At 43.3% G+C, this 25,239-nt stretch overlaps 1 protein-coding gene across 1 annotated transcript in view; it reads right to left on the bottom strand.

Moving 5' to 3' along the window:
* The window catches only part of LOC308317730 (whirlin-like), a 76,465-nt gene that overhangs the window by 3,759 nt on the left and 47,467 nt on the right, over positions 1-25,239 (bottom strand). Inside the window, exons 6-13 of the mRNA XM_080767000.1 lie at positions 18,269-18,633; positions 17,610-17,646; positions 12,485-12,670; positions 10,775-10,954; positions 5,982-6,056; positions 3,903-4,839; positions 2,620-2,798; positions 1,999-2,127 (exon numbers count right to left, since the gene is read on the bottom strand). Of these exons, the coding sequence (XP_080623126.1) occupies positions 1,999-2,127; positions 2,620-2,798; positions 3,903-4,839; positions 5,982-6,056; positions 10,775-10,954; positions 12,485-12,670; positions 17,610-17,646; positions 18,269-18,633 (2,088 nt within the window). The remainder of the gene's footprint in view (positions 1-1,998; positions 2,128-2,619; positions 2,799-3,902; positions 4,840-5,981; positions 6,057-10,774; positions 10,955-12,484; positions 12,671-17,609; positions 17,647-18,268; positions 18,634-25,239) is intronic.

Here is a 25,239-nt window from a genome sequence, read left to right as displayed (position 1 = left end):
AATACTTAAGCAAAAATGGATACTTAAAACATACTACTTAAGTACAGTTAACAGTACAAAGTCATTGTACTTGATTACTTCCCACCTCTGTGTTCATGTGTGTGAATACACATGCAGTACTCTGAACTCCCGCTGCATTGTTGTAAAACAGAACCACATGCTTAGTCAGTCAACTTACTTAGTTTATACTTAAGCTTTTATACTTAAACATGGACATTTGCATATTATTATGCATCACCATCCCAGAAATTAAGTTTCAATCAGGGGAGTAATTTCGTTGATGTCACACTGATTACAACACGTGAATCCCATCAGAGCAAAAAATTGTTGGTTATTGAATTATATAACCCTCTGATATTATTGCTATAATTGGCTAAATGGGAGACAATTCTCTCGCTCATAATGGGTGGGGGGGTTTGGCCACATACTGTAGTAGTCTATTATTATTGAGATTCATGGAAGTGGCAGTGGGGGAGTCATTGTTATAGAAATCTGTACTGTCACGCATATTCTCCATGGAGAAGAAGGCTGAAACTGGAAAACACTGCGGACCATAATCTCGTATATTGCATCTGATAATAGCAACCCGTCTCCTGCTGTGAAAATATCTCCTTTGCGGCTTTGTGTCCTTGAGAAATCACAGGACTAACAATAATTAGATTATAATTAAGTCAAAAAAAGGCATCAAGGTGAAATGTTAACAGAGGCAAACAGGGGGCAAATGTGGGCTATGTGAAACTAGGTTGAATCAATTTACAATTTAGGCATTTAGCAGACGCTCTTGATCCAGAGTGACTTACATTAAGCAAAAATAAGAGCATGGCATACAACACATATATAAAAAGTAGTTATCATGAATCATGTATAAACTAAGAACGTAACAGTGGAGTATCTATGTCAACTATATACATACTATACTATATTATATATATTTTTATATATTTTATATACATGTGTACTATAAAGTGCTATGACTACATAAATTGCAATTCTAGTGCTGTCTACGTAACAAGCTATAAGTCTGTCTAAAATACTATCTAAGTCTACATGAAGTGCTATCTAAGGGGCTGGGCTAGGGCAAGTGCTATAGTTATAGTGAATGTGCTTGAGAGAACCCCTTTTGTCTTCACTGAGTAACCTTTTCAACCTTTCAAGGCTCATTATGTATTCGGCATTTAAGCCACGGACCACCGTTTGATGAGATTTAGCCTCTCAGACCCAAAACTAAGAAATATTTTGTTATCGTTGGATATAAGGTTTGACCACAATTCCATATTGATGTTGGTATACCATAAAAGGTAAACGTTGATCAAGATTACAATTATTTTACATTCTCTAATTGTGAAGACCAAATGGACCCATTTTGGTTACATTTTTACACTCAAGAGTTAGAGTCGAGATCTATAAAGGGTCCAATAGATTTATATATTTTTTTGCAACTGAATGGCTGTAAAATGAAAATTAAGAGTTTACATAGTTCTCCCCGTGTCCCCTAGGGTAGGTACCCTCACAAAAACATGCAGTAATCCTGGTCTCTAAACTGCCTCCCCCTGGCCAGCCGGGGCGCCTGATGGAGGGGAAAGGAACTGGTTGGAATAACGTGTTCCTTCCACACGCTACGTCCAACCAGGGAAACTCCCCCCTGTCAGGTGTAAAGGACCAACTTGGACACTCAAGCATGAAGGAAGCATGAGTTAAGTCCGTTGCTCTCCCCAGGTTGGCGGAGGGTGTGTAGAGCCCAGGATCACATTAGATGACACAGGGGTGAAAAAATAATTTATGATATATTTTCTCCATTATTAAGGTTCTTTTTGCAGTCAGTTTGTATTGGTGGTGGTGGTGGGGAGGGGCGGGGTTCGCGAGACATGGCCAAAGCATTTCGGGGGGTCCCCAGCCAAAAACGTTGAAAACCCCTGCATTAGGTTACCACCAGGGACCCCCTCACGGACCACTGGTGTAAAGTACTGTAAGTGTGTTTTTTAGGGAACATGCACTCACCTGTATGGTGACTATGCGTGGCAAAGGTTGGCGCGTGTTGGCTCCTCCCTCTATAGCGATGCCAAGGGTGTTGGCATTCTTTGCCACGCGTACCATGACTGGGCTAGGAGCCGGACCGGGTGAACCCGTCTGTAGGCAGTGGTTGGAAAACGGAAATATGTTACCTATAGTTACTAAACCCATTTAGACCTCTCCGATTCTAAAAACAATGGCTTCAACATGAATATGAGCTGTCAGTAAACACGGAGAGTTGCCATAAATCTAAATCAACCATCAGGCAATTTTAAATGTTTGTATTTATGCTCCACTTTGCTGCAATTTACAGTTGACAAAACAAAGGTGACAGCTGTCCAAATTAAGTCAACCCTTCTCACCGAGTAAAAAAAAATGACTTTGACATTATTTTAAGGTGACGATAATATACTCTAAATAACTAATATAGCACATGAGACTAATAAAATATAACTAATGATTATATAACCTGATGTTTATTAATTACATTCATAAACTGAAGTTATAATATGTTGAGAGACAAAACAAAGCTCTGACCCAGTTGCAGTTGAAAACTTTTCCTAGTACAGTATGTCCTCTTGCCCTATTACCCCCCCCCCCCCCCATCACCTGTCTGGAGGTCTGTGGAGCTACATGGGCCCCTGGTGGGGGCTCCGGTTGCCCCCATGCATGGCCTTTGCTGGGTCGAGGACTGCCATCTTTACTGAGCCCCCCGGCCTCAGCGATGTCCACCCCGCTGTCCTCACTCAAAGTCTGGCCGCTGTCCGACAGCTGAGACAGAGTGGCCCCTGGACAGGACAGGACAGGACAGGACAGGACAGGACAGGACAGGGGCACAATCAAATATGGTTTAGGGTTCTCTCTCTCTCTCTCTCTCTCTCTCTCTGCTAAGGGGTCCACATTGAAGTAGGGACCCCCCCTATTACATACTGTATCAAATTGCGTTGCAGATTTAACCTTTTTATAGATTTCATAGATGGCTTTGACTTGTTTGACAGCACTATGTTGGATTCATCAGAATCAGCTGTCATATCACAGTTTTACAAGTGAAAAAAGTGGGTGAAATTCGTTTTTGTGCATAGTTCATAGTTACACATTTAACCACTTAACATAAACCCTCAATACTTAGTGAACCAAATCTCGACGATCTAGCAGCTGACAATGCATCGCTGTTTTTGTTGAATTGCCCCACAGAACAAGGATGCTAGGATTCAAGTGCTTAAAGGACAACCTTAGTTTTTTTCAACCAAAAGGTTCATGTTCATTTGAACATGGGGCTAATGAAGTTGTCCTTTTTCTTGTTCTCCCACCCTGGCCCCAACACATGTAAAGCGTCTGCACTGTTCCAGTGAGGTGAAAAAAGCCTTTACACAAAAAGGGATGCGTTGGTCTACTACATTACACGGCCGTGTTCTGGGCACAATTGTGGAGAATCAATTTAATCCACAAATGCTGGTCAACGTAGCTATAGGTTATGAGTATGACCATGGCAGGAAGTCTGTTTGCACTGCAAATTAATTTGCATTGTAAAATACTGAAAGCAGCAGATTGGGTAACACACTTGGCAGGTATGCAGACATGCAAACAGTATATAGAAAAATGTGATCATGCGCCTGCGAAGAACATGGTTCAAGGAATAAATACACTATGGAAGAAAAACAAAATGCAACCATACAGAAAAAATATGAACATAACTTCTTGAACCAAGAATTGTAGGGGGAATAAAAGGGCAAAATGACGAAATCAAGCCAGAGATTTCAAGTATTTCACAATGTTTCTATAAATGCTACCACGTGCGTTGGCAACATCAATATTCTTTCATTACTCGATAATAATCAAATAGAGAAATATTTTTGTTTTCACCATGTGCATGCTTGAATTCGTGATCATACCTCTCTGCTGGGGCTGTGTTCTGCCATCTGCCGTCAGCCTGTTCCCATCTCTCTGGCTGGGGGAAGGGGAGCACGGCTGCTTGGGGCTGCAGGGCGGGGGCGGCGGTACGACGAGAGACGGACAGGGCGAGGGACACGGCGACGGGTGGGGCGACAGGTGCGGGGAAACCACGGGGGTGGCGGAGTTGGACGAGGCGGCAGAGGACCTGGCCTGGACAGAGGAGGACTTCTCGTAGGAGCTGGCTCGAGACGAGAGCTTGATGGACGACGCCTCGGCCTTAGGGTTAGGGCTCGCGGTCTCCCCGCCGTGATGGACGAACCCGGGACAGGTGTGGTGGCGCCCCGTGGCGCTGGGACGGTCGCTGTGCAGGGAGAGACGTTGGTTGTGATGGTGGTGGTGAGCGGGGTGGGGTTGTTGTTGTTGTTGGTGGTGATCGGAGGAGGTGGGAAGGTAAGGGGAGCTTTGGCAGGTGTGACGCAGGGAGCTGAGGGAGGGGTGACGGGCCGCGTTGGGGCAGACGTGGTGGGCGGAGTTCGGGGAGGCTTGGTGGAGGAGGGGCTTGGCCTTGGTGGGCTTGTGGAGGCAGTCCTGGAACAGCCTGGTAGGGCCCGTGAAGGAGATGCCCGAGCTGGACTGGCCCCCCGGCCTGGCAGAGTGCAGTCTTCTGGTGGGCTGCTCTCTCACACTGGATGAGGTTCTGGCCTGGCCTTCTCTCACACTGGACGAGGGTCTGGCCTGGCCTTCTCTCACACTGGATGAGGTTCTGGCCTGGCCTTCTCTCACACTGGATGAGGTTCTGGCCTGGCCTTCTCTCACACTGGATGAGGTACTGGCCTGGCCTTCTCTCACACTGGATGAGGTTCTGGCCTGGCCTTCTCTCACACTGGATGAGGTTCTGGCCTGAGGTGGGTGTTCACATGAACACTGGACTTCTTCCTGTAATGCAAAGAAATCATTATTCAATCAAGAATCATTCAAAATATATATTCGTCACTGTCAGGAGGAAACTACCCCCGCATAAATCAATGCTATTGAACACCCTTTACGTCTGTGTGTTGTTTATAAAAAAGCATTAAAAAGTGCTTTGGACAAGACCTCTCAACTCCTTTGGACTGCACCTCTCTCCCTCTCAGCAATATAATTATGAAGTCACAATACCAACTTTGATGAGGCAGTATTGCTTTGTCTTAAAAATATAGGGTTTTCTTCATTTCCTGAAATTAGTATTATTATTGAATTTTTCATTTCCCAAAGATTTTACATTTTGGGGTTTCTTCCCGACAGCAGAGATATATGGGAAAATAATATTTATATTGACCAAAACTGTATTATAAATTCAACCGATATGATTCAATATGTCTAAACATAGAATTTCAGAATGGTAACCAAGGACTAAATGAAATTATTATCCTGCACAAATTAACTCTATTTTGTGAGTTTTTCAAATGTTGCATCACATTTTGAATAGAACTATTTGTGTGCGTAAGCATTGGTTTTGGAGGACCTACCTACAGTATAGTAGGTGGAAAGTAACTAAGTACTGTTCTTAAGTACAATTTTGAGGCATTTGTACTTTACTTGAGTATTTCCAATTTCCAGTACTTTTACTTCTACTCCACTACATCTCAGAGCCAGAATTTGTACTTTTACTCTACTACGATTATTTGAAAACTTTAGTTACTATAGTTACTTTGGCGATTTTAATTTTGATTAGAAAACATACATTAACCACTTCAACCCTATACATTTCGGTACATTTTCAATTCCGTACTTTTACTTGTAACAAAGTACTTTTTCCACCACTGCCTTTACTGTACATCTGCTGTATAACATTGATGCATACCACAGTAACACTTTACTGTACATCTGCTGTATAACATTGATGCATACCACAGTAACACTTTACTGTACATCTGCTGTATAACATTGATGCATACCACAGTAACACTTTACTGTACATCTGCTGTATAACATTGATGCATACCACAGTAACACTTTACTGTACATCTGCTGTATAACATTGATGCATACCACAGTAACACTTTACTGTACATCTGCTGTATAACATTGATGCATACCACAGTAACACTTTGCAGAGCATTGGTGCTTTCCTCTAGGTCTTCACCTATTCTGCCTCCAGCTGAGATATCATTCTGAAAAAGACAAGAGGAGGTTATTAACTATTTTAAGTACTATTTCCGCTGCTCTATAGCGGCAGTGTAGATGTTGAGTCCCTGCCTCTAGTGCAGGGGTTCACAAACTTTTTTCCCCAAAAAGATTTGGCTGCGGACCCCCATCTCAAAAACAATTGTGTCCGGGAGACCTCCAAAACAAACATTGACTAGATAAAGTGCCCCGGCTCGGGGCACAGGTCTCCACCAAGGCAGGTCAGGTTGTGGCCTCCTGTGGTGCTATAGTAGGACAATGTGAAAAGAGTGCCATTTCTTCTTATACGCCTTGGATGGCAATTGGAGGCATTTTGTTCCAAAAAGTGTGTTTTGCTAAAATCCACCTGTTGGTGGTGCTATAACAGGCCAATGTGAAAAGGGTGGGATATATTCCTCAGCCTAGTAGGAAAGTCCGGGAAAGATTTAACGTAAATTGCATGCTGCGATTTGAGTCTTTTTTTTGGGAAAATGACATATCGGACAGATCCGTCTTGAACACATGACTATAGAGATAGTGTGTAACGATTTGCGAAATTTTGGACAGAATCTGGAGGAGTAATATCCAAAAATGTGTTTTTCAAAGGTTCTGGAAAGTTTCGGCAGAGGTTCATCATTGGAATCCAGGGACTGTGTGTGCAAAATTTGGCACTGACCGGGTTAACGGTGCCGGAGATTAGCTGGTAATGGACGGGCACGCACGCACACACACTCTCACACTCAGTGCGCACACACTCTCTCACCATGCCTTCGGCCTGGTGGAGACGACAAAACAATAAAGGTCCTAGGTTCAGTGCAGCAATGTGTCCTTCATTGAACAATGAAGACACAATCTCCTTACCACAGCATCACCTAAATGTCTAAATATCTGAAAAACCAAAAGGAACCAGCAGACTAAACAGTTATAGAGGACAGGAGCTTTGTCCTGGTCTAATCATTTTCAGAGCAGCCAGTCGGTAAAGGAAGACAGTATTCAGATTTTTTTGACGCCAGCTGTACTGTTGGAACATCCTGTCCCCGCAAACCGCAACGCACCTTATTATGGGCACTCACTGAGCCGTAACTAAGGGACTGTCAATTAACTCCAATTAGCTATTTGCTGGGGTTGTAATTTCACAACCACGGTAATGAATGTGTCAACACAGACAATTAGACAAGGCACTGGGATGTGTCGTGGCAATCAGCACACAGTAGCGGTAATAACCTTTAACGGAAGCAGCAAAAAGCCTGAGACCATGACGAAGCAAACTTTGAAAGAATTGATGCCAAGGCATTAACAACTAATAAGATACTTTGAATTCACCTCTGAGACATTGTAAACATTTTGCTTTTGTTTACAGCAGTGGTGGAAAGTAACTAAGTACATTTACTAAGTACTGTACTTACAGTACACTTTTGACATACTTTTGCTTTACTAGAGTATTTCCAATTTTCAGCACTTTTACTTCTATACATCTCAGACGCAAATGTTGCACTTTTACGCCACTACAATTATTTGAAAACATTAGTTATACTATAGTTACTTTGCAGATCTTGATTATTATTACAAAACATAAATTAACAACTTCAGCCCTATATACATTTTGGTCATTTGAAAATAGCCGATCTACAAGCTCTACAATACAAATTGTTTTTTTTATACCTTTGAAACTTGTGAAATGGGACATTCTGCATAGTGAGTACTTTCTACTCCTGGTACTTTAATTAGGTACATATTGATGCCAATACCTTTGTACTTTTACTCAAGTCATTTATTCATTTTGAATACTTTTAATTAAGTAAAACATGTGAGCACTTTGCGTGCGTGTCAGACAGACTGCCGCAGCCAGACAGTGGGTTCAGAGCGCTGGCTCAGTCGGGCCTGCATGGCAGAATGAGGTCTGTTTGGACTGATGTGTTCCACAGTGAAACATCGATACTCTACAGTACAGTACAGCTGCTAACCCATTTTGGGGCGGGAACCCGTTTTGGTGTTAGCATTATGTTATGCTTTAGCTATTGAAAAATAGCAGATCTACAAGCTCATAGTGCGCCACCGTCGCCGAGTGGCGCGCTACGAGCTTGTAGGTCTGCTATTTTTGAAAAATCGAAGAACGACTGACATAGAAACATGGTAGAAGACATTTTTAGAATCTGATCTCAGGTCAGAATGGGCTAAGTGGCCACAGCGGAAGGCACAGATCTTTTATGAGAGACTGGCGCCGCGGCCGGAGAGCTATCGCTAGCTATGATGGAGTGGAAAGGAAAAAAAAACAGGTCTGGAGACTGGACGGAGTCATTAGGAGGGGGAATAACACAGACACGTGCACGTTTAAAAAAAAATATATACTGATTGATTACAAGCATTGACCTTTCGTCCGCTTTCGGTACATTACAGCTGACCGATATCGCTTTGTAAAGCAGTTGGAAGGTCAACCCACAACTCTGTACTCTGGTACTGTTCCCCCCACCCCACCATGTGGGGTCCCACAGGGGTCCTTAGCTTCCCACTGGTATTCACACTGTGTACACCAATGTATAAATAACTAATTATATCCATGTTATGAGGAGCCCGTTCACATTAACGCTATAAGATGGCTGTCTAGCGCTTATAGACAAGCCACCTTGTTATGTAACTGAGCGCAGCTGACACGCCTTCCTGCTCTCGTACCGTTTCCTGTACCTATCAAATGTGTAAAATTAAAAAACTCGGTCTCGGTCTCGCCCCCCTTCAGTCTCGGCCTCGACTTGAACTCGCTTTAGGTGGATACAACACTATAAAGCAAGTACTTTATTACAGTATTTTAACTTGGGTAAAATATTGACTGAGCTAACTTTCACTTGTTGTAGTGAAGTAATATTTGTCCAGGAGTGTCTAGACTTTGATTCAAGTAATGGGGTTGTGTACTTCTTTGTCCACTATTGGCTAAAGGGCTCGCCTTGCGAGAAGACTGTAGCATGCACTCACATGTAATCCATGTCCAATGGCCACTGGCTATAGGTGCAACAAATTCAGCATGTTCCCTCGGCCTGCTGAGAGGGGAATCCAATTGTTCTGCTCATCAGTGCTACATTGCCCGTGACATTTTACTACGCGCTGTCTCATCCAATCCTACACTTGAAAGGGTTTTAACCCATTTCGACCGAGACTACAAAATGACAGTTTTCTGAAAAACCCTATGTTTCTATATGTCAGTGGTTCTCAAACTATTTCATGTCAAGGACCCCCAGAATTATCTGTATTTGGCCGCCGACCCCCATCTCAAATCATGTTGTTCCAGGGACATCCCAGAAGCAAAGATTTGAGTTAATGTTGGCTCTGAAAGAATATATATATTCAAAGAATTTGCACAACATTTTCACGATTTTTGAAAAATAGCAGACCTGCAAGCTCGTAGCACGGCACTCGGTGCCGCGCTATGAGCTTATAGATCTGCTATTTTTCAATAGCTAAATTATAACATAATGCTTAAAACACCAAAAGGGGTTCCCGCCCAAAATGGGTTAAATCAATTGGCAAATCAGGACATATTTCAACTAAGAAAATAATATCAGGGGACCATATTCCCACGTGGTTATGCATTACACCGAGTAATCACACTAAATGTGTATTGATTGGAGAATATTATATTCTCTGTTCATATACAATCCCCCTTATTTTTCATTACTCTCACAATGTCCCTAAACTCCATTCAAGGAGTTGCACAGCTGTGTGCATAACTCACGTAGTGCACACTCCCCTGCTTTCCACTCCCCTGCCTCCTCCAAGGTCGAGACACTGCTATATCTTGCCACAGTCATCAATGGGCCAGTCAAGTCAACGCAACTGGTTCCAACTAGTTTCTGCCCAGTATCTCAGAACTTGCCATGTCAGGCCACACGCCCTTTTTCCTGATTCTGTCTCTTTATATATGCGACCAAAATGTGCATTTATTTTCATGTTCTCGCAACCTCTCCATAAGAAAGGTTGTGAACTCATCCGGTCGACTTTTATTCTAACTGTTTAACCCATTCTGACCTGAGATCAGATTCATACGAGGTTTTCCACTGGGCACATACTGGTCTGATTAACCCATTCTGACCTGAGATCAGATTCTAAAAATGTCAGTCGCTCTTCGATTTTTCAAAAATAGCAGACCTACAAGCTCTTAGCGCGCCACTCGGTGGCGCGCTATGAGCTTGTAGATCTGCTATTTTTCAATAGCTAAAGCATAACGTGATGCTAAACACCAAAATGGGTTCCCGTTCAGAATGGGTTAATGAATTGAACATCGTCAGATCAGACCTCTTTCAGATTGATTTTATTCTCACACTGTGCTGAAAAGTTCCATGACAATATATATATATGTCGTCAAACCAGTAGAATTGTTAAGATCAATTCACTGCAAATGAGATGAACTATAGATGCTTGTTCGCCTGCGGTGCGCTCACGTCTAACGCCACCCACACGTCCGTGTTGTGGTTTCTCCATGGTTATTGTGTGTCCGACTGACTCGCGCACGCGCACACGCACACACACACACACACACACACACACACACACACACACACACACACACACACACACACACACACACACACACACACACACACACACACACACACACACACACACACACACACACACACACACACACACACACACACACACACACACACACACACACACTTCTATGCTGGTTCTACTTCCTGGAGGTAGCAGTCTATAAATATACACTGTGCCGTACCTTGGAGGGGCTGTTGTGTCCAGTGGCGGCCTGGTGGACGCAGTGGCTCTGTGGATGCGGGGGGACCCCCTGATGCTGCCAGACCATGTGGGTCTCTCTCTCATGGTGCAGCACCAGCCCATCGTACAGCTCTAGATCCTGGGGAGCCACCAGACGTCTCACCTCGGACACCAGGGACAACTGCAAGGAGAAGGAGAAGCACATGGAACTCAGCGAGGCAGCCCCGCCTTGTTGTGACCCCCGGCAGGACCGGGATGGTCCCTATATACACCCGGGATGGTCCCTATATACACCCAGTGGTGTAAAGTAACTGTACATTTACTTAACCCATTCTGAACGGGAACCCGTTTTGGTGTTGGCATCATGTTATGCTTTAGCTATTGAAAAATAGCAGATCTACAAGCTCATAGCGCGCCACCGAGTGGCGCGCTACGAGCTTGTAGGTCTGCTATTTTTGAAAAATCGAAGAACGACTGACATTTTTAGAATCTGATCTCAGGTCAGAATGGGTTAATCAGACCAGTGTGTGTCCAGTGGAAACCTCGTATGAATCTGATCTCAGGTCAGAATGGGTTAAAGCTCATTTAGACCCGAGGACGATTCTACAAATACCTTCTAAATCACAGTTTTCTGAAAAGCCTATGTTTCTATGTCAGTGGTGCTCAAACATTTTCGTAGCGCGGCACTCGGTCACTTGCAAATGCAGTGTGAACGGTCGGGGCCAAAAGATCAGATTTGAGAAATAAATCTGATTTTAATCCAATTTGACTGGATGACTGCAGTCTAAATGGGGCCTTACAATTTACAATTTAGGCATTTAGCAGACGCTCTTAATCCAGAGCGATTTACATTAAGCAAGAACACGGGAATACATCACATATATAAAAAGCATTTATCATGAAACGTGCGTAAGAACGTAACAGTGGAATGAATATCTATATGACACTATACATATAAACTCTATACATATATACTATAATATGCTATACATATGTACTATGACGTGCTTTGACTATACATACAATGCAATTATAGTGCTGTCTACATAACATACATACAGTATGTACAGTATTTGTTATGCATTGATAGGATAGGATAGGATAAAAGTAGGACTTTTTGCATTGATTGCCACGGCAGTCACTTTGAAGTAGAACGTAGGACCAAAAAGGTAGTTAGAGGGAGAACAGAGGAAAGTGATTTCCCAGCTGGGTAGGCAGATTTACTTTGAGGTGGATTAAGCCCACTGAGAGACAGAGTGATTCCATCCCACATGCTGCTCTGCTCAGCTGCACTTTCTACACCACTCTCTCTCCATCCCACATCCACTTTTCCTCAGTGATTTACCGTTCTTTTGATGTGTCTTAATTGACCGTGTATTTACATGGTGGCCACTTTAACTTCATGTTCAGTGTGTGTGTGTGTGTGTGTGTGTGTGTGTGTGTGTGTGTGTGTGTGGGGTGGGGTGGGGCGGGGGTGGGGGGGGGGGGGGGGGCACTCGAAGACACTTGAAGTAGTTTGGTTAAAAATAGTGCAATCAGTGGATCTGTGCAAGGTTGGCCAACAGCACTGAGCTAACGTTACACTTCCGATGAATCTGTTCAGAAAAGGGCTCCATTACGCTTATTAAAGGTGTAGGGAAACGGAAATGGTGGACATTTTATTTTTAAGTTTCAGCTTCAAGGCGTCTTACATTTCAGTAGGTGGGTATACCTTGGCATGCGTATTGAAGAGCTCAAACAGGGCCATGGTCAGGGGTTCTACTCCTATGTGTCCCTCCTGGTACTCCTGGAGGTAGTAGACCAGGGTCTGTCGCTCTGGCTCCGTCAGCAGTAAGTAGGCCTGCTCCTCCAGCAACACCTGGCTGCCTGGCGGACCCACGCCTCGACACGTCAACGGCTGCAGAGAGAGACAGAGAGACACACACACACACACACACACACACACACACACACACACACACACACACACACACACAGGGGTTATAGGATGTGGAGAGCAGTGTTGTTTTCGTCGACTAAAACTAAGACGAAAGATGTTCGTCGACTACCTTTTTCCACTGACGAAAACGAAATGGAAACTACATGAGAACTAAGCTATGATGATTTCGTCAACAAATAAAAACTAGACTAAAATGTTAGGAAGGGACGAGTGGACAAGAGACCCAGTATAAGTCATTTTACACTGGTGTTGTTGAGCAGTCTGCACCGCTCAGTTCACACGGGGGTGATTTTTTTACACTGTGAATAATGCAAAGTTAAATCAAATAAATACAGTTTATTAAATGGCAGACATGTAAGCCTCTTCGTAATGCACTTCACCATTGGGGCATACTCCATACTGTGGCTCTCGGCGTTGATGAGATTCAAATAAAGCTATATACATTTTCAATGCGCCACCGAGAAACCGTAATGAGAAAGCTATTCTCTGTGCTCAAGGTTAAAGGACAATTCCATACTGAAAGGCTTTCTTACCTTTCTTTGTATTTGTTACGTCCCCATCAAAGAGGTCCAGGTGTTATTTTGTGCAAAAGCTCCTTATTGGCTATTTCCCCTACCATAAGCCCTAAATGAATTGAATTGAATTGAATGGGATGTATGGGGTGTTGTGCTGATTCGCTTATTTCCATCGAAATAAGTAGTAAAGTGTGCCGCTTGGGTTATTATTTACATTATGAAGAGAGGATATATACAATTTCTTTTTAATTTTGAGCGATTGAAATAAGCGAATTAGCACAACACCCAATACATCCCATTCAATTCAATGCAATTCATTTAGGGCTTATGGTAGGGGAAATAGCCAATAAGGAGCTTTTGCACAAAATAACACCTGGACCTCTTTGATGGGGACGTAACAAGGAAATGGGAATGCTTAGCACCATGCATGTTGAAAGTAAAGGTGTGCAAATTTATTTTCATGCAAGGCAGATTTCCTGGCAGAAGAAAAATAGATACTAGAGGGACGGGAAGCAGTTCTGCCCGGTCCCTAATGATAAAGGAGGGAAAAGAAATGAAAAACTGGAACTTATCTGAGTAAAAAGGGGTTTACCGAATTGTAGGATATAGCTCTGTCTGTGCACAGCAAGATTCCAAAAGGGGTTCTCTGCTTCGTGGATTGAAAAATCAATACTTTGATGAGAATTTGCAGATTGTGACAAACCCTGTGCTACTCTGACTGAGTCTGTTTATAAGGATGACTTAATGTTCACTGGGTATAATAAAGGGACTTTAAGTGGATCTGTGGGGAGTAAACAGTTGTGCTTCTTTCTTTAGTAGGTCCAAGGCCGCAACAGAAATGTAATTCATTGGGTTCTATAGGATATTTTGTTGCCGTATATTGTGTGCACTCTGTGGTATTCGGGATGTGTGACTTGTGTCTGGTGAGACACCACGCGCAATGGGACACTGTCTGTGACAATTGACATCCTACGGTATGTACATTGTTATAACTCAACTGACCATAGAGTGATGCCATATGTCGGACTAATTGCACACACACACACACACACACACACACACACACACACGCACACACACACACACACACACACACACACACACACACACACACAATATTCAGAGCTATATAAGGACTATGCAAACAGCCATCTGGAGTCATACTCGAATTGTCATCTCATGGAAGTAAGCAGTCCAACTCCGTTTACTTTTATTGAACTCAATTGTGACTCCTTAGCAACTAATAAAGATTCTTGCTGAGTAATATACAACGCATCCTGAGGACTTATTCTTTTCAAACGATCCTACAGTTCCTAAAGACAATTTGTTCAAAGTTCGTTTTTCCCCCTTTCTTTTGAATACCACTGGGTCTCCCTTCATAGTTTTTTGCACAGCCTCTCCGTTTTCACTTCAAGGTTCAAGGTTTCTTTATTTTGTCTCCCAAGGGAGAAATTTGTCTTGGACCCCAAGGACCCGCCCTGCAGCATACAGATACAATACAATACAAGACAACAATTCAAGTCTTTCAAATGCCAACAAAACAGTGCACTGTGTCTTATGAGTGCCATTCATATTCTCCTGGCAACACTGCAGTGACACGGACCTACAGTAGTGTACCACTACCTTGAGGCTTACGCGAATGAACGCCATGCATGCACTGTCCAAATGTCTGACTGCCTTCTGCCGCCATCACCGGTGACGAATTCTAATTAACATGGGCAATTGAATCTATCATGTTAAAGTAGCCTAATAGATGTTTTAGGAAATAATGCAACAGTGCCAAATCCATTCCCAACACTAAATGAAGCATAGGCACGGGCCATTAACTGGCCGTTAACTGCCAAATGACACCAATACACAGTGCTCTAATGCTCCATCCATTTGTAACTCTGACAGTGTACAAATGCAACCAATCTGCACTGCCCTCAACTGCCAAACGTTGTAGTAGAGGACAGCAATAAACAGACAATAGCAAGGTACCGGGGGGGTAGCGGAATGGCTCTGTAGTCCCAGGCATAGACACACAGTAGAAAGCTCTGGGGCGTCTCTATCTCACAGGGATGGCAAGCTTCTGTGACGTCACAGAAGCTTGCCAAGGCTTAAATGCACCCCCAGTCTCCCCTCTCATCTGAGCACCCCCAGTCTCACCCTCTCATCTGAGCACCCCCAGTCTCCCCTCTCATCTGAGCACCCCCAGTCTCCCCTCTCATCTGAGCACCCCCAGTCTCCCCTCTCATCTGAGCACCCCCAGTCTCCCCTCTCATCTGAGCACCCCTGAGTCTCCCCTCTCATCTGAGCACCCCTGAGTCTCCCCTCTCATCTGAGCACCCCTGAGTCTCCCCTCTCATCTGAGCACCCCTGAGTCTCCCCTCTCATCTGAGCACCCCCAGTCTCCCCTCTCATCTGAGCACCCCTGAGTCTCCCCTCTCATCTGAGCACCCCTGAGTCTCCCCTCTCATCTGAGCACCCCTGAGTCTCCCCTCTCATCTGAGCACCCCTGAGTCTCCCCTCTCACCTGAGCACCCCTGAGTCTCCCCTCTCACCTGAGCACCCCTGAGTCTCCCCTCTCACCTGAGCACCCCCAATCTCTTGATCACAGGCCTAATTATTCTATTGCTTTTCTCCTAATAAGATCTTTTAAATATGTATTATCTGTAATCCCTGTACAAACAATGATACGAACGTCGAACATAGAACTCTCCGTTACGCTTTTGTCCATTTCATTTCAGAGCCCATTCTGTATTCACGAGGAGCTGTAAGGAGCATTATTCCTAATTCACTGTCCTGAGCCATTAATTGTCACCCAAAAGCCAATGAAATGTTCATCCAACGTGAATTAAATCAACATGGCCTCTCTCATCCCGTCTTGAATTACAAAGCTCATTAGGCCTAGACTGCCAGAGGCAGAGAATCCGGTCTCGTTTCAAATTAAAAGGGGCTTAATTATAGCAGAGCCTTTGATGTCATGATATGGGTCTGGATGTTGCATTTACATGCTGCACATTCACTGTTTACAATGTCAATGAGTCATTTAATAAAAGGGACAATTACAAAGGGAGGGCAAAGAGTATAGGATAGTGCAGAGAAGGTTATTATAAACATTCACATCTATAGCCTTTAGAAGATTACAGTATATACAGTACATAAAAGCAATATACCACCAGCAAATACTACAGTTATAGTCATAGTGAAACAATTGTTTTTATTAACCATTTCATCATCAATCTGTAGCCTAATATTGTCTAACAACATATAAGTTATAACATTGGGCATATTTTATTCAAACTCAGTGCCTATACTGCAACTATATTTCAAACATGCTATGTTTGCTTTAAGCATGCCCCCCGTTGTATATTACACATATGTATCTATTACGTTATACTACCTACAGACAGTATATACAATATAAGATCCCATAAAAAGGTTAGGACATGATATACTATCCTCTGTTGTACGTGCTCTCTTGGCAGCAACCATACTTTTCTCAGGGTTATTACTAATGCTATTCCTGCTCTTTTGCTTTACAGGATATAATTCTGACCTGTTCACTGGCCCATACATAGACTAAATGTATAGTTGAAACAGCAGGACAAAGTGCTGCACAAAACTGTATATTACCACTGTCCAAAAACGATGACCCCCCCCCCCCCCCCTCCCTCTAGACCACTGTGCCATTTTCCTTGCTGAATAGCTCACATAACAACCACATCAAAAATCCTTTTGTTTAGTCACCGTATAGTGTAGTGTGCTGTGAATAGCTTATACGTTTGAGAAAATAGCTACATGTAAAAGGAAGGCTGCTTGTTGGAGAGAAAACAAAACCCAGGCGATAATCTGAATGGGTAATGTGAGTGTGAAGTACTTTGTTCCACCAGCCCTCACTGGATAAATATAGGTTAAAAACACCAAGCCAACTGAGTGGGAGCCAAACATACGAAAGCCTGAGGGTGAGCGGGGGGCCAGATGATGGTTTTGAATACCGGAGGAGAGAGAAAATAAATCTATGTGCTGTTGAACAGATTCACGTGGCGGTTTGCATGCATGTATACATGCACAGAATATGTTGTGTACACATGTCAGACCACCAGGGAAGGATGCTATTGCAAGGCAAATCAAACTAACCACATGTGGGTCAAGTGCAGGTCAACCTGTCACTGTCTTCTCTGCATATTATTATAAAATGTCACTGTCTTTGCTGCCTATGCTACACCATGGGCTAAATATCACTGTCTTTGCTGACTATGCTACACCATGGGGGAAAATGTGACTTTTGGTCACAACAAGCAAAGCACATTTGAGCTATACCTTCAGTTGAGTTTTTCGGTAGAGAGACAATGTTACAGTGTACATGTAGAAAGCATGGTTGAAATGGTTTCTTTTACCTTTCCCAGCACAGGTGTTGCTCTGGCAGAGGATGGTCTGCAGTAGGAGAAAGAATATTAGAAATAATAAACTAAATGAAATTAAATTGCAAACACAGACAAACAAAAGCACAATCCACCCAACACATGGACAAAGAATAAAAGATTGCATCGTGCGCCAGCAGCACCTTACTTAGGTACTTAAGGACATAACCACCAACAAGAGTATGTTGTGTGTTGGAGCATGATTGAGTGAATAAACTTAAACTGGCACATGAGTTAAATGGTGTGTGTGTGCCACTGAAAGCTACCTCTGATGTTCAAGGCAGGCAGACGACATTATACAACCCTGAGCTCCATTAGGACATTCATAGAAAGGACCACAAACACTGATGTGTGGAGAGAGAGAGAGAGAGAGAGAGAGAGAGAGAGAGAGAGACACAGACAGACAGACAGACAGACAGACAGACAGACAGACAGACAGACAGACAGACAGACAGACAGACAGACATGATGGTCATGGAAGGGGAACATTCTGAAAGCTTCATGGACAAAGATAATAAACTTCAAAATCTCAGAAAAACGGTCAAAATGACCTCTCAGACATGCTAGTGTAAATTCCATTGTTAATTCGGGGCTTAATATGGCACTGTATTTTGGCAGCCATGCAGCCCACTCACCTTGTACTGCAAGCACTGGCGTTGGCGCTGCCGCACACACTGTTGCAGACGGCCGTAGCGGCGGCCATGCTCTCTGCTATGGGCGGGCTGTCGTTGACCCACTGGGTCTCGTCCCCATGCAAGGTGTGGGGGGCGTGGGGGCCGTTGACCCACTGCTGGGTCTCTGACTCCACCGCGGTGCGGGCGTGGGGGCCGTTGACCCACTGCTGGGTCTCTGACTCCACCGCGGTGCGGGCATGGGGCAGGCGGCCGACGGCTCTCACCCGCACCGACAGCTGGCTGCCCGTCTTCAGGATGTGGACGGCCTCGTCGTGGGAGATGGTGACGAAGCTGCAGCCGCTCACCTCCACGATCTGGTCTCCCACCTGATGGTGCAAAAGGGAGATGGAGGACGTCTTATCTTCTATCTTCTATAAATGTCTTCTAAATCCTGACAGTTTTCTGAAAAATACTATGTTTCTATGTCAGTTGTTCTTAAACATTTTCATATGTTATGTTGTTCCTGGGACCCCCCATGAAGAAAAGATTTCAGTTAAAAACTTTTACTCTGAAATAATATATATTCAAAGATTTGCGCCACATGTTCACGATTTTTCAAATATAGCAGACCTACAAGCTACGAAATGAATATCAACAACCTAAAACCAAAATGCTGAATTGTGGGTTTGAGCTCACATGCCCTTTTGATGTAAATCAAAAGGCGGGGTAACTACCTGTCAGTGGGGAGTGTTGGCTGGGAGGAGGAGTAGGACTAAGGCCATGTCCTCTCGGGGGGTAGTTACCACTGACAGGTAACTACCTGTCAGTGGGGAGTGTTGGCTGGGAGGAGGAGTACGACTAAGGCCATGTCCTCTCTGGGGGGGGGGGGGGGGTAACTACCTGTCAGTGGGGAGTGTTGGCTGGGAGGAGGAGTAGGACTAAGGCCATGTCCTCTCTGGGGAGGGGGGGGGGGGGGGTACTACCTGTCAGTGGGGAGTGTTGGCTGGGAGGAGGAGTAGGACTAAGGCCATGTCCTCTCGGGGGGGGGGGGGGGGGGGGGGTAACTACCTGTCAGTGGGGAGTGTTGGCTGATGAATGAATATCAACATCCTAATACATCCGAATACTGGGGGGTCAAATTATGACAGGCTGCTGTCAAAATATGACACCCCCAGTCAAAAAACACTTTGTTTGATATAGACACTCATGCTTTCCAAGGTGTGATTTGGGGTCCTAAGGATGAATACAAAAGGAATATAAACATCTTAAAACCAAAATGTTGAATTGTGGGCTTGAGCTAACATGCCCTTTTGATGTAAATCAAAAGGGAGGGGGGGGGGGGGGGTAACAACCTGTCAGTGGGGAGTGTTGGCTGGGAGGAGGAGTAGGACTAAGGCCCTATATACGTCCTCTCTGGGGGCACTCATGCTTTCCAAGGTGTGATTTGGGGTCCTAAGGATTAATACAAAATGGATATGAATATCTTAAAACCAAAATGTTGAATTGTGGGCTTGAGCTCATACGACCTTTTGATGTAAATCAAAAGGGGGGGGTAACTACCACACACACAAAAGTGATCAATGTGTATAGTACTTCACATGGCTGAAGCTGTGAATAGACAATGACATATTGACCACGGTATGTTTATTTTTAAGGGGTTTTGTGAAAATTGTGAAATTGATATAGCTTAGCCACAACTTTCAAACACAATTTCTGAATACAGACAGTTTCTGTATTATATAATGGTACATTTTTATATGAGTGGTTATGAATTAATGTTTTTTTTTTTTTATGTTTCAATATGTCCCCAGCATACAGCCACTTACAGAAAGGTTTAAACTCTCATCAGAATGATGAACAGTACAATTTAGAACTAAAGCTATACAGAATAGATATACGCACCTGCACTACACAACAGAACCACTCTTACTGGCCCGGAGGGGGGGGGGGGGGGGGGGGATTAGCACATTTATGCAGGCTAAAAATGGGCCTGAGTGAATGTCCAAATAGCTCACCACCAATCTGTAAAGTGAGAACACTTGATTTACAGCTGGCCCTTGGCCTGGCTTCTTCTCCATGGAACAACCACTAGAGAGAAAACATATGATTCATGTTCTCTTCTCCTCTCACCTATACACTTGTAGACTGACAGTGATGGGAGAAGTAACAGTACTCGCATGTTTTACTTGAGTAAAAGTACAGCAGTATCGAATTGTGAACTTGTTGATCTGATATTTTTGAATGGCCAAAAAAAAAATATATATATATATGACTGAAGTGGTATAGTGTGTTTTGTAATAATAATTACAAAGTAACTACGAGTTTTCGTATAATTGTAGTGGAGTAAAAGTACAAATGTTCCTTTGAAATGTAGTGGAAGGTGTACATACTGAAGAATGTATACAGTACTAGAGTGCATGTATGTACTTAGTTACATGTCTCGCGACCCCCGCCCCGCCCCCCTCCCCACCACCAACACAAATTGACTGTTACAATAACCTTAATAATAGAGAAAATACATCATAAATAAATACTGAAAGTCTATGCATGCACTATATGTGTACTATATGTAGACTCAAAAATTCAATTTTACAGCCATTCAATTGCAAAAATAATAAAAAATATAATCAAACCAAAGTGGAGAGGGCCACTATAGAGCGTCGCAGTCCCTCCCCCTTTCAGAACAACGAGTGGCCCAGGAAATGAATCCCAATGCATTTTTCCCATAGGCTTTTCTTAAAGTATATATTTAAAGCCGGTTACGCCGCGGACAAAGCCAACTCGGACTGTGACAAATCATGATAATGAACACAATGTTTTGGGCCGATCAAATCATTAGAAAGAAGAAAATAAAGGCAGGAGACAACACCATTTGTTTTGTTTTTCTTCTTATAAATTATTTGACCGGCCCAAAACATTGTGTTCATCGTCATGATTTGTCACGATCCATGATCGTGTCGCCCCCCCGGGGGCGTCTTTGGGGGTCTCAAGGTTCGGGGACCCCCAGGGACCTCCAGGGACCCCCAAATGGTAACGCTGTCATTGCTCTACCGTTTTGGACGGGGGTGGGCTCATTTGAATCGTGTCGCCCCCCTTGGGTCGTCTTTGGGGGTCTCAAGGTTCGGGGACCCCCAAATGGTAATTCTGTCATTTCTCTACCGTTTTGGACGGGGGTGGGCTCATTTGAATCGTGACGCCCCCCCGGGGGCGTCTTTGGGGGTCTCAAGGTTAATAAAGGTTTTGAATTACATTGCAGTCAAAAAATAGTCATTGTCGTAATATTATGTGAATTTGATATGAATTGATTCGCCAATTGAGTTGCTGTTGTTTATGTTGGTGTAAGTTGTACATTTTAATAGACATTCAAAATAATAGACCTATCCACGGACCGGCCGACATATCAAACGACAGGCCGGTACAAATGGATTCTGCCCTTGCTGTCTAATTGGATGGATTTAAACCAGATTTATTTCCTTTCTAATGGCTATGGCTATATGGCTTTGAGTGACTTTGGCTTTCTAGAATAATTAATGGTCGAAATTAACTTATAACTGGATAGCATAAGTAGGCTACTTAATGAGAAATATGCTCTTCAATCAGTTCTATTTCTGTCTTGGTGCTGCGCGGATGGATTGTGGGATAGAGTTTGGGAATATTTCAAAACAACTTCAAGCTATATCTGTTTACTTCCATTAAATTGTAAAAAAAGACAATGTTTTCATCAGTTCTATTCGAATAAACAAGACATGCTGTAGCTTACGGTTTGTCATTTTAATAACTTGTACGACTGCTGTACAAGTGGCACATGCCCCCTTAGACATGATTGTCAATTAGGCGTTAAGAGTTTACTATATGCCCGTGCTTGCGGGTTATCTTTTTAAGCTCAAAGCCCATGCAAGTATAGTTGGTGATGCAAAATGGGGGTTGGCCATTTTAGTTTGGGGTTTGGGTTTGAGAAATTAATTTTGTGTAGTGGTGCTTGACGCTAATCACCAGCCACATCAATCCATTGTTTTTAGTAGCTCCAGTCACAAAATCTATTATCCAAGTCCACACAGCTTTTGTTATAAAGAGTGCAAAGAGCTCCTAGCATGATGAAATTGTGTGGGATTGTAGGAGTTTTATGTGTAGTGATACCATTTCAGATCCAGTATATATCACAATCTGCTTGGAGTAAAGTATTCCTATCAGTAGGTTTAAGGAATCGATTTGTATCGTAATGTATTGCCGCCTTTGATAACCAGACCATCTAAAAAAAAAATCAGACCCGTCTGAACTCTGAAGTGAGTGGTGCTGTACAGTACTATACTATACTAGCCCTCCCCCAGGCCTGTGTGTGTTAGGCTGAGCAACAGTGATATTTGTCTGTTGGTGAACAAAGGCTATAACGCTATTTTCGCACACACACACACACACACACACACACACACACACACACACACACACACACACACACACACACACACACACACACACACACACACACACACACACACACACACACACACACACACACACACACACACACACACACACACACACACACACACACCTGTCTATAGGAGTGGTTGCACCACTCAAAAACAAATGTGTATGATTAGCCCATTCTGGGCGGGAACCCCTTTTGCTGTTGAAAAATAGCAGATCTACAAGCTCTACAAGAACTTGTAGATCTGCTATATTTTTTTTAATCGTGAAAATGTGGCGCAAATCTTAGAATATATATTCTTTCAGAATCTTTGCTTCTGGGGGGGTCCCTGGAACAACATATTTTCAGATGGGGGTCAACGGCCAATTACATATATTTTTGGGGGTCCTTGACATGAAAATGTTTGAGAAAGACCGACATAGAAACACAGGTTTCTGACACAGGTCAGAAAGCCATTTAGTAGAATCTGTTCTCAGGTCTAAATGGGTTATAGAGTCAAAAGTAAAACGTAAATGTTGACTAAAGTTCAAATATCGTCAATATAGAAGTCATATAAATATTTGAGATTTTAATATAACTGAAATTAAAATTCATATAAAATGAATCTGAAATGATTCTCAAAGAAAGCTCGTGCAAAGACTGGCTCCAAGTACAGTAGCGTGACAGAGCAATCCCCCATGGCCCTCACTCACGACACAGAGTACAAAGACACCCTTCATCTCTGTCACAGAAACTCTCCCAAATGCCTGCTCAATCTTCCCTGGAAGTCACTTTGATTTAAAAGTGACTTTCAGGATTGTCTTTTATATCTATTTGCTCTTAACCCATTCTGACCTGAGATCAGATTCATACGAGGTTTCCACTGGACAACACACTGGTCTGATAAACCTATTCTGACCTGAGATCAGATTCTAAAAAAATTCAGTCGTTCTTCGATTTTTCAAAAAATAGCAGACCTACAAGCTCGTAGCGCGCCACTCGGTGGCGCGCTATGAGCTTGTAGATCTGCTATTTTTCAATAGCTAAAGCATAACATGAGGCTAACACCAAAACGGGTTCCCGTTCAGAATGGGTTAAAAATGTATTCTATTCTTCACAGAGTGGTGCTTGTTTAATCTATGAGCAGAACATTAAAATCACACAGACGTGAAGTGAGCGCTGCAGCTTTGGAGTCAAGCACAGTTGTTGACTTGAATGGAATTTTCGACCTCCGGGTGCAACGCAAATAAATAAATAAATCTGTACTCAAGACATATACGGACATACAGTACATACATAGCTGTACTCGGACATACGGACACACATACAGGTATCGACACACCCAGCTGTGCATATAGGAGATGGTGTGCCACCGCTCAAAAATGACAAAATAAAATAAGTAGAGCAAGGAAATGACAGAAAATGTGTATCCCAGAGTCCACAGAGTACTAGTGTATGTGATATTATCATAAAACAGGTCTCAGTCAGGTCAGGTTGTTTATAGGAGGCAGAATACATACTCCTCCACTTCTTCCCTCAGGCAAGCAGAAAATAACACAAGAATGGCCTGCTTAATGAAGCACAGACTGACCTGAAACCACAGAGCAAAGTTTTAGCGTAGCTAAAAAAAGCTATGTTTATGTGTGTCATGCTACTGAGGACATGTATGCATCCGTGTTATTTACACAGAAATATGTAGCTAAAGATAGCACGACAAATCTGATCAGAAGGGAAAGTGAGTTGTTTTTCAGATGTCAAGATGATAGATTTCTGAGAAGAAAAAAAAAACTCATCTCTATAAAGTGTATTACAATATACAGATACTCGGCACAAAAATGGTAAATGGTGCATTTATATAGCGCCTTTATCCAAGGCGCTTCACAGAGGTTGTGCATTACATTCACCCATTCACACACCGATGCCGGAGGAAACCATGCAAGGCACCAAGCTGCACATCGGGAGCAATCAGGGGTTCGGGTCTTGCTCAAGGACACTTAAACACTAATCTGAGTTCCCAGAAGTTTTATTTTTCGCCACTAGGGGGGCGAACACTAAGTACACTAAGTAGGGGGGCGAACTTCAACACTAACTCTGGGGGAGCCGGGGTTTTAACTGGGAACCTTGCAGTTGCCATCCGGTCACTCTATCCCTGAGCCACTGCCGCCACAAAAAGTTCGGAAACTTAACTTTGGTCGGTTATTTCTCTCCTTTAATTAAATACCACCAATTGGTATTGCATTTTATAATGTTTTGATTAGTCACCTTTACAACGAGGTATAGCTTGTAAGGACCGGGCATTTCTGGAATGATTCACAGCTAAACGTGTGGGTAGCCAAAACAGCAGCAAATGGTTGGTATTCACCCTTGTTTTGAGTTGCTTAGCAGATTGGATGATTGCACTCTCCCACAGTAATAAGGAAAAAAAACAACACCATTACCATTTGCCACAGACAGACAGACAGACAGACAGACAGACAGACAGACAGACAGACAGACAGACAGACAGACAGACAGACAGACAGACATCCCATTACTAGACTGAAATTAACTTATTTCATGAATGTTCATAATCTTGTGGAGTCAT

The sequence above is a fragment of the Protomyctophum bolini genome, assembly GCF_963924005.1.
Source record: "Protomyctophum bolini genome assembly, chromosome: 6".
Taxonomy (NCBI): domain Eukaryota; kingdom Metazoa; phylum Chordata; class Actinopteri; order Myctophiformes; family Myctophidae; genus Protomyctophum; species Protomyctophum bolini.
This window is presented reverse-complemented; position numbering and strand designations above follow the sequence as displayed.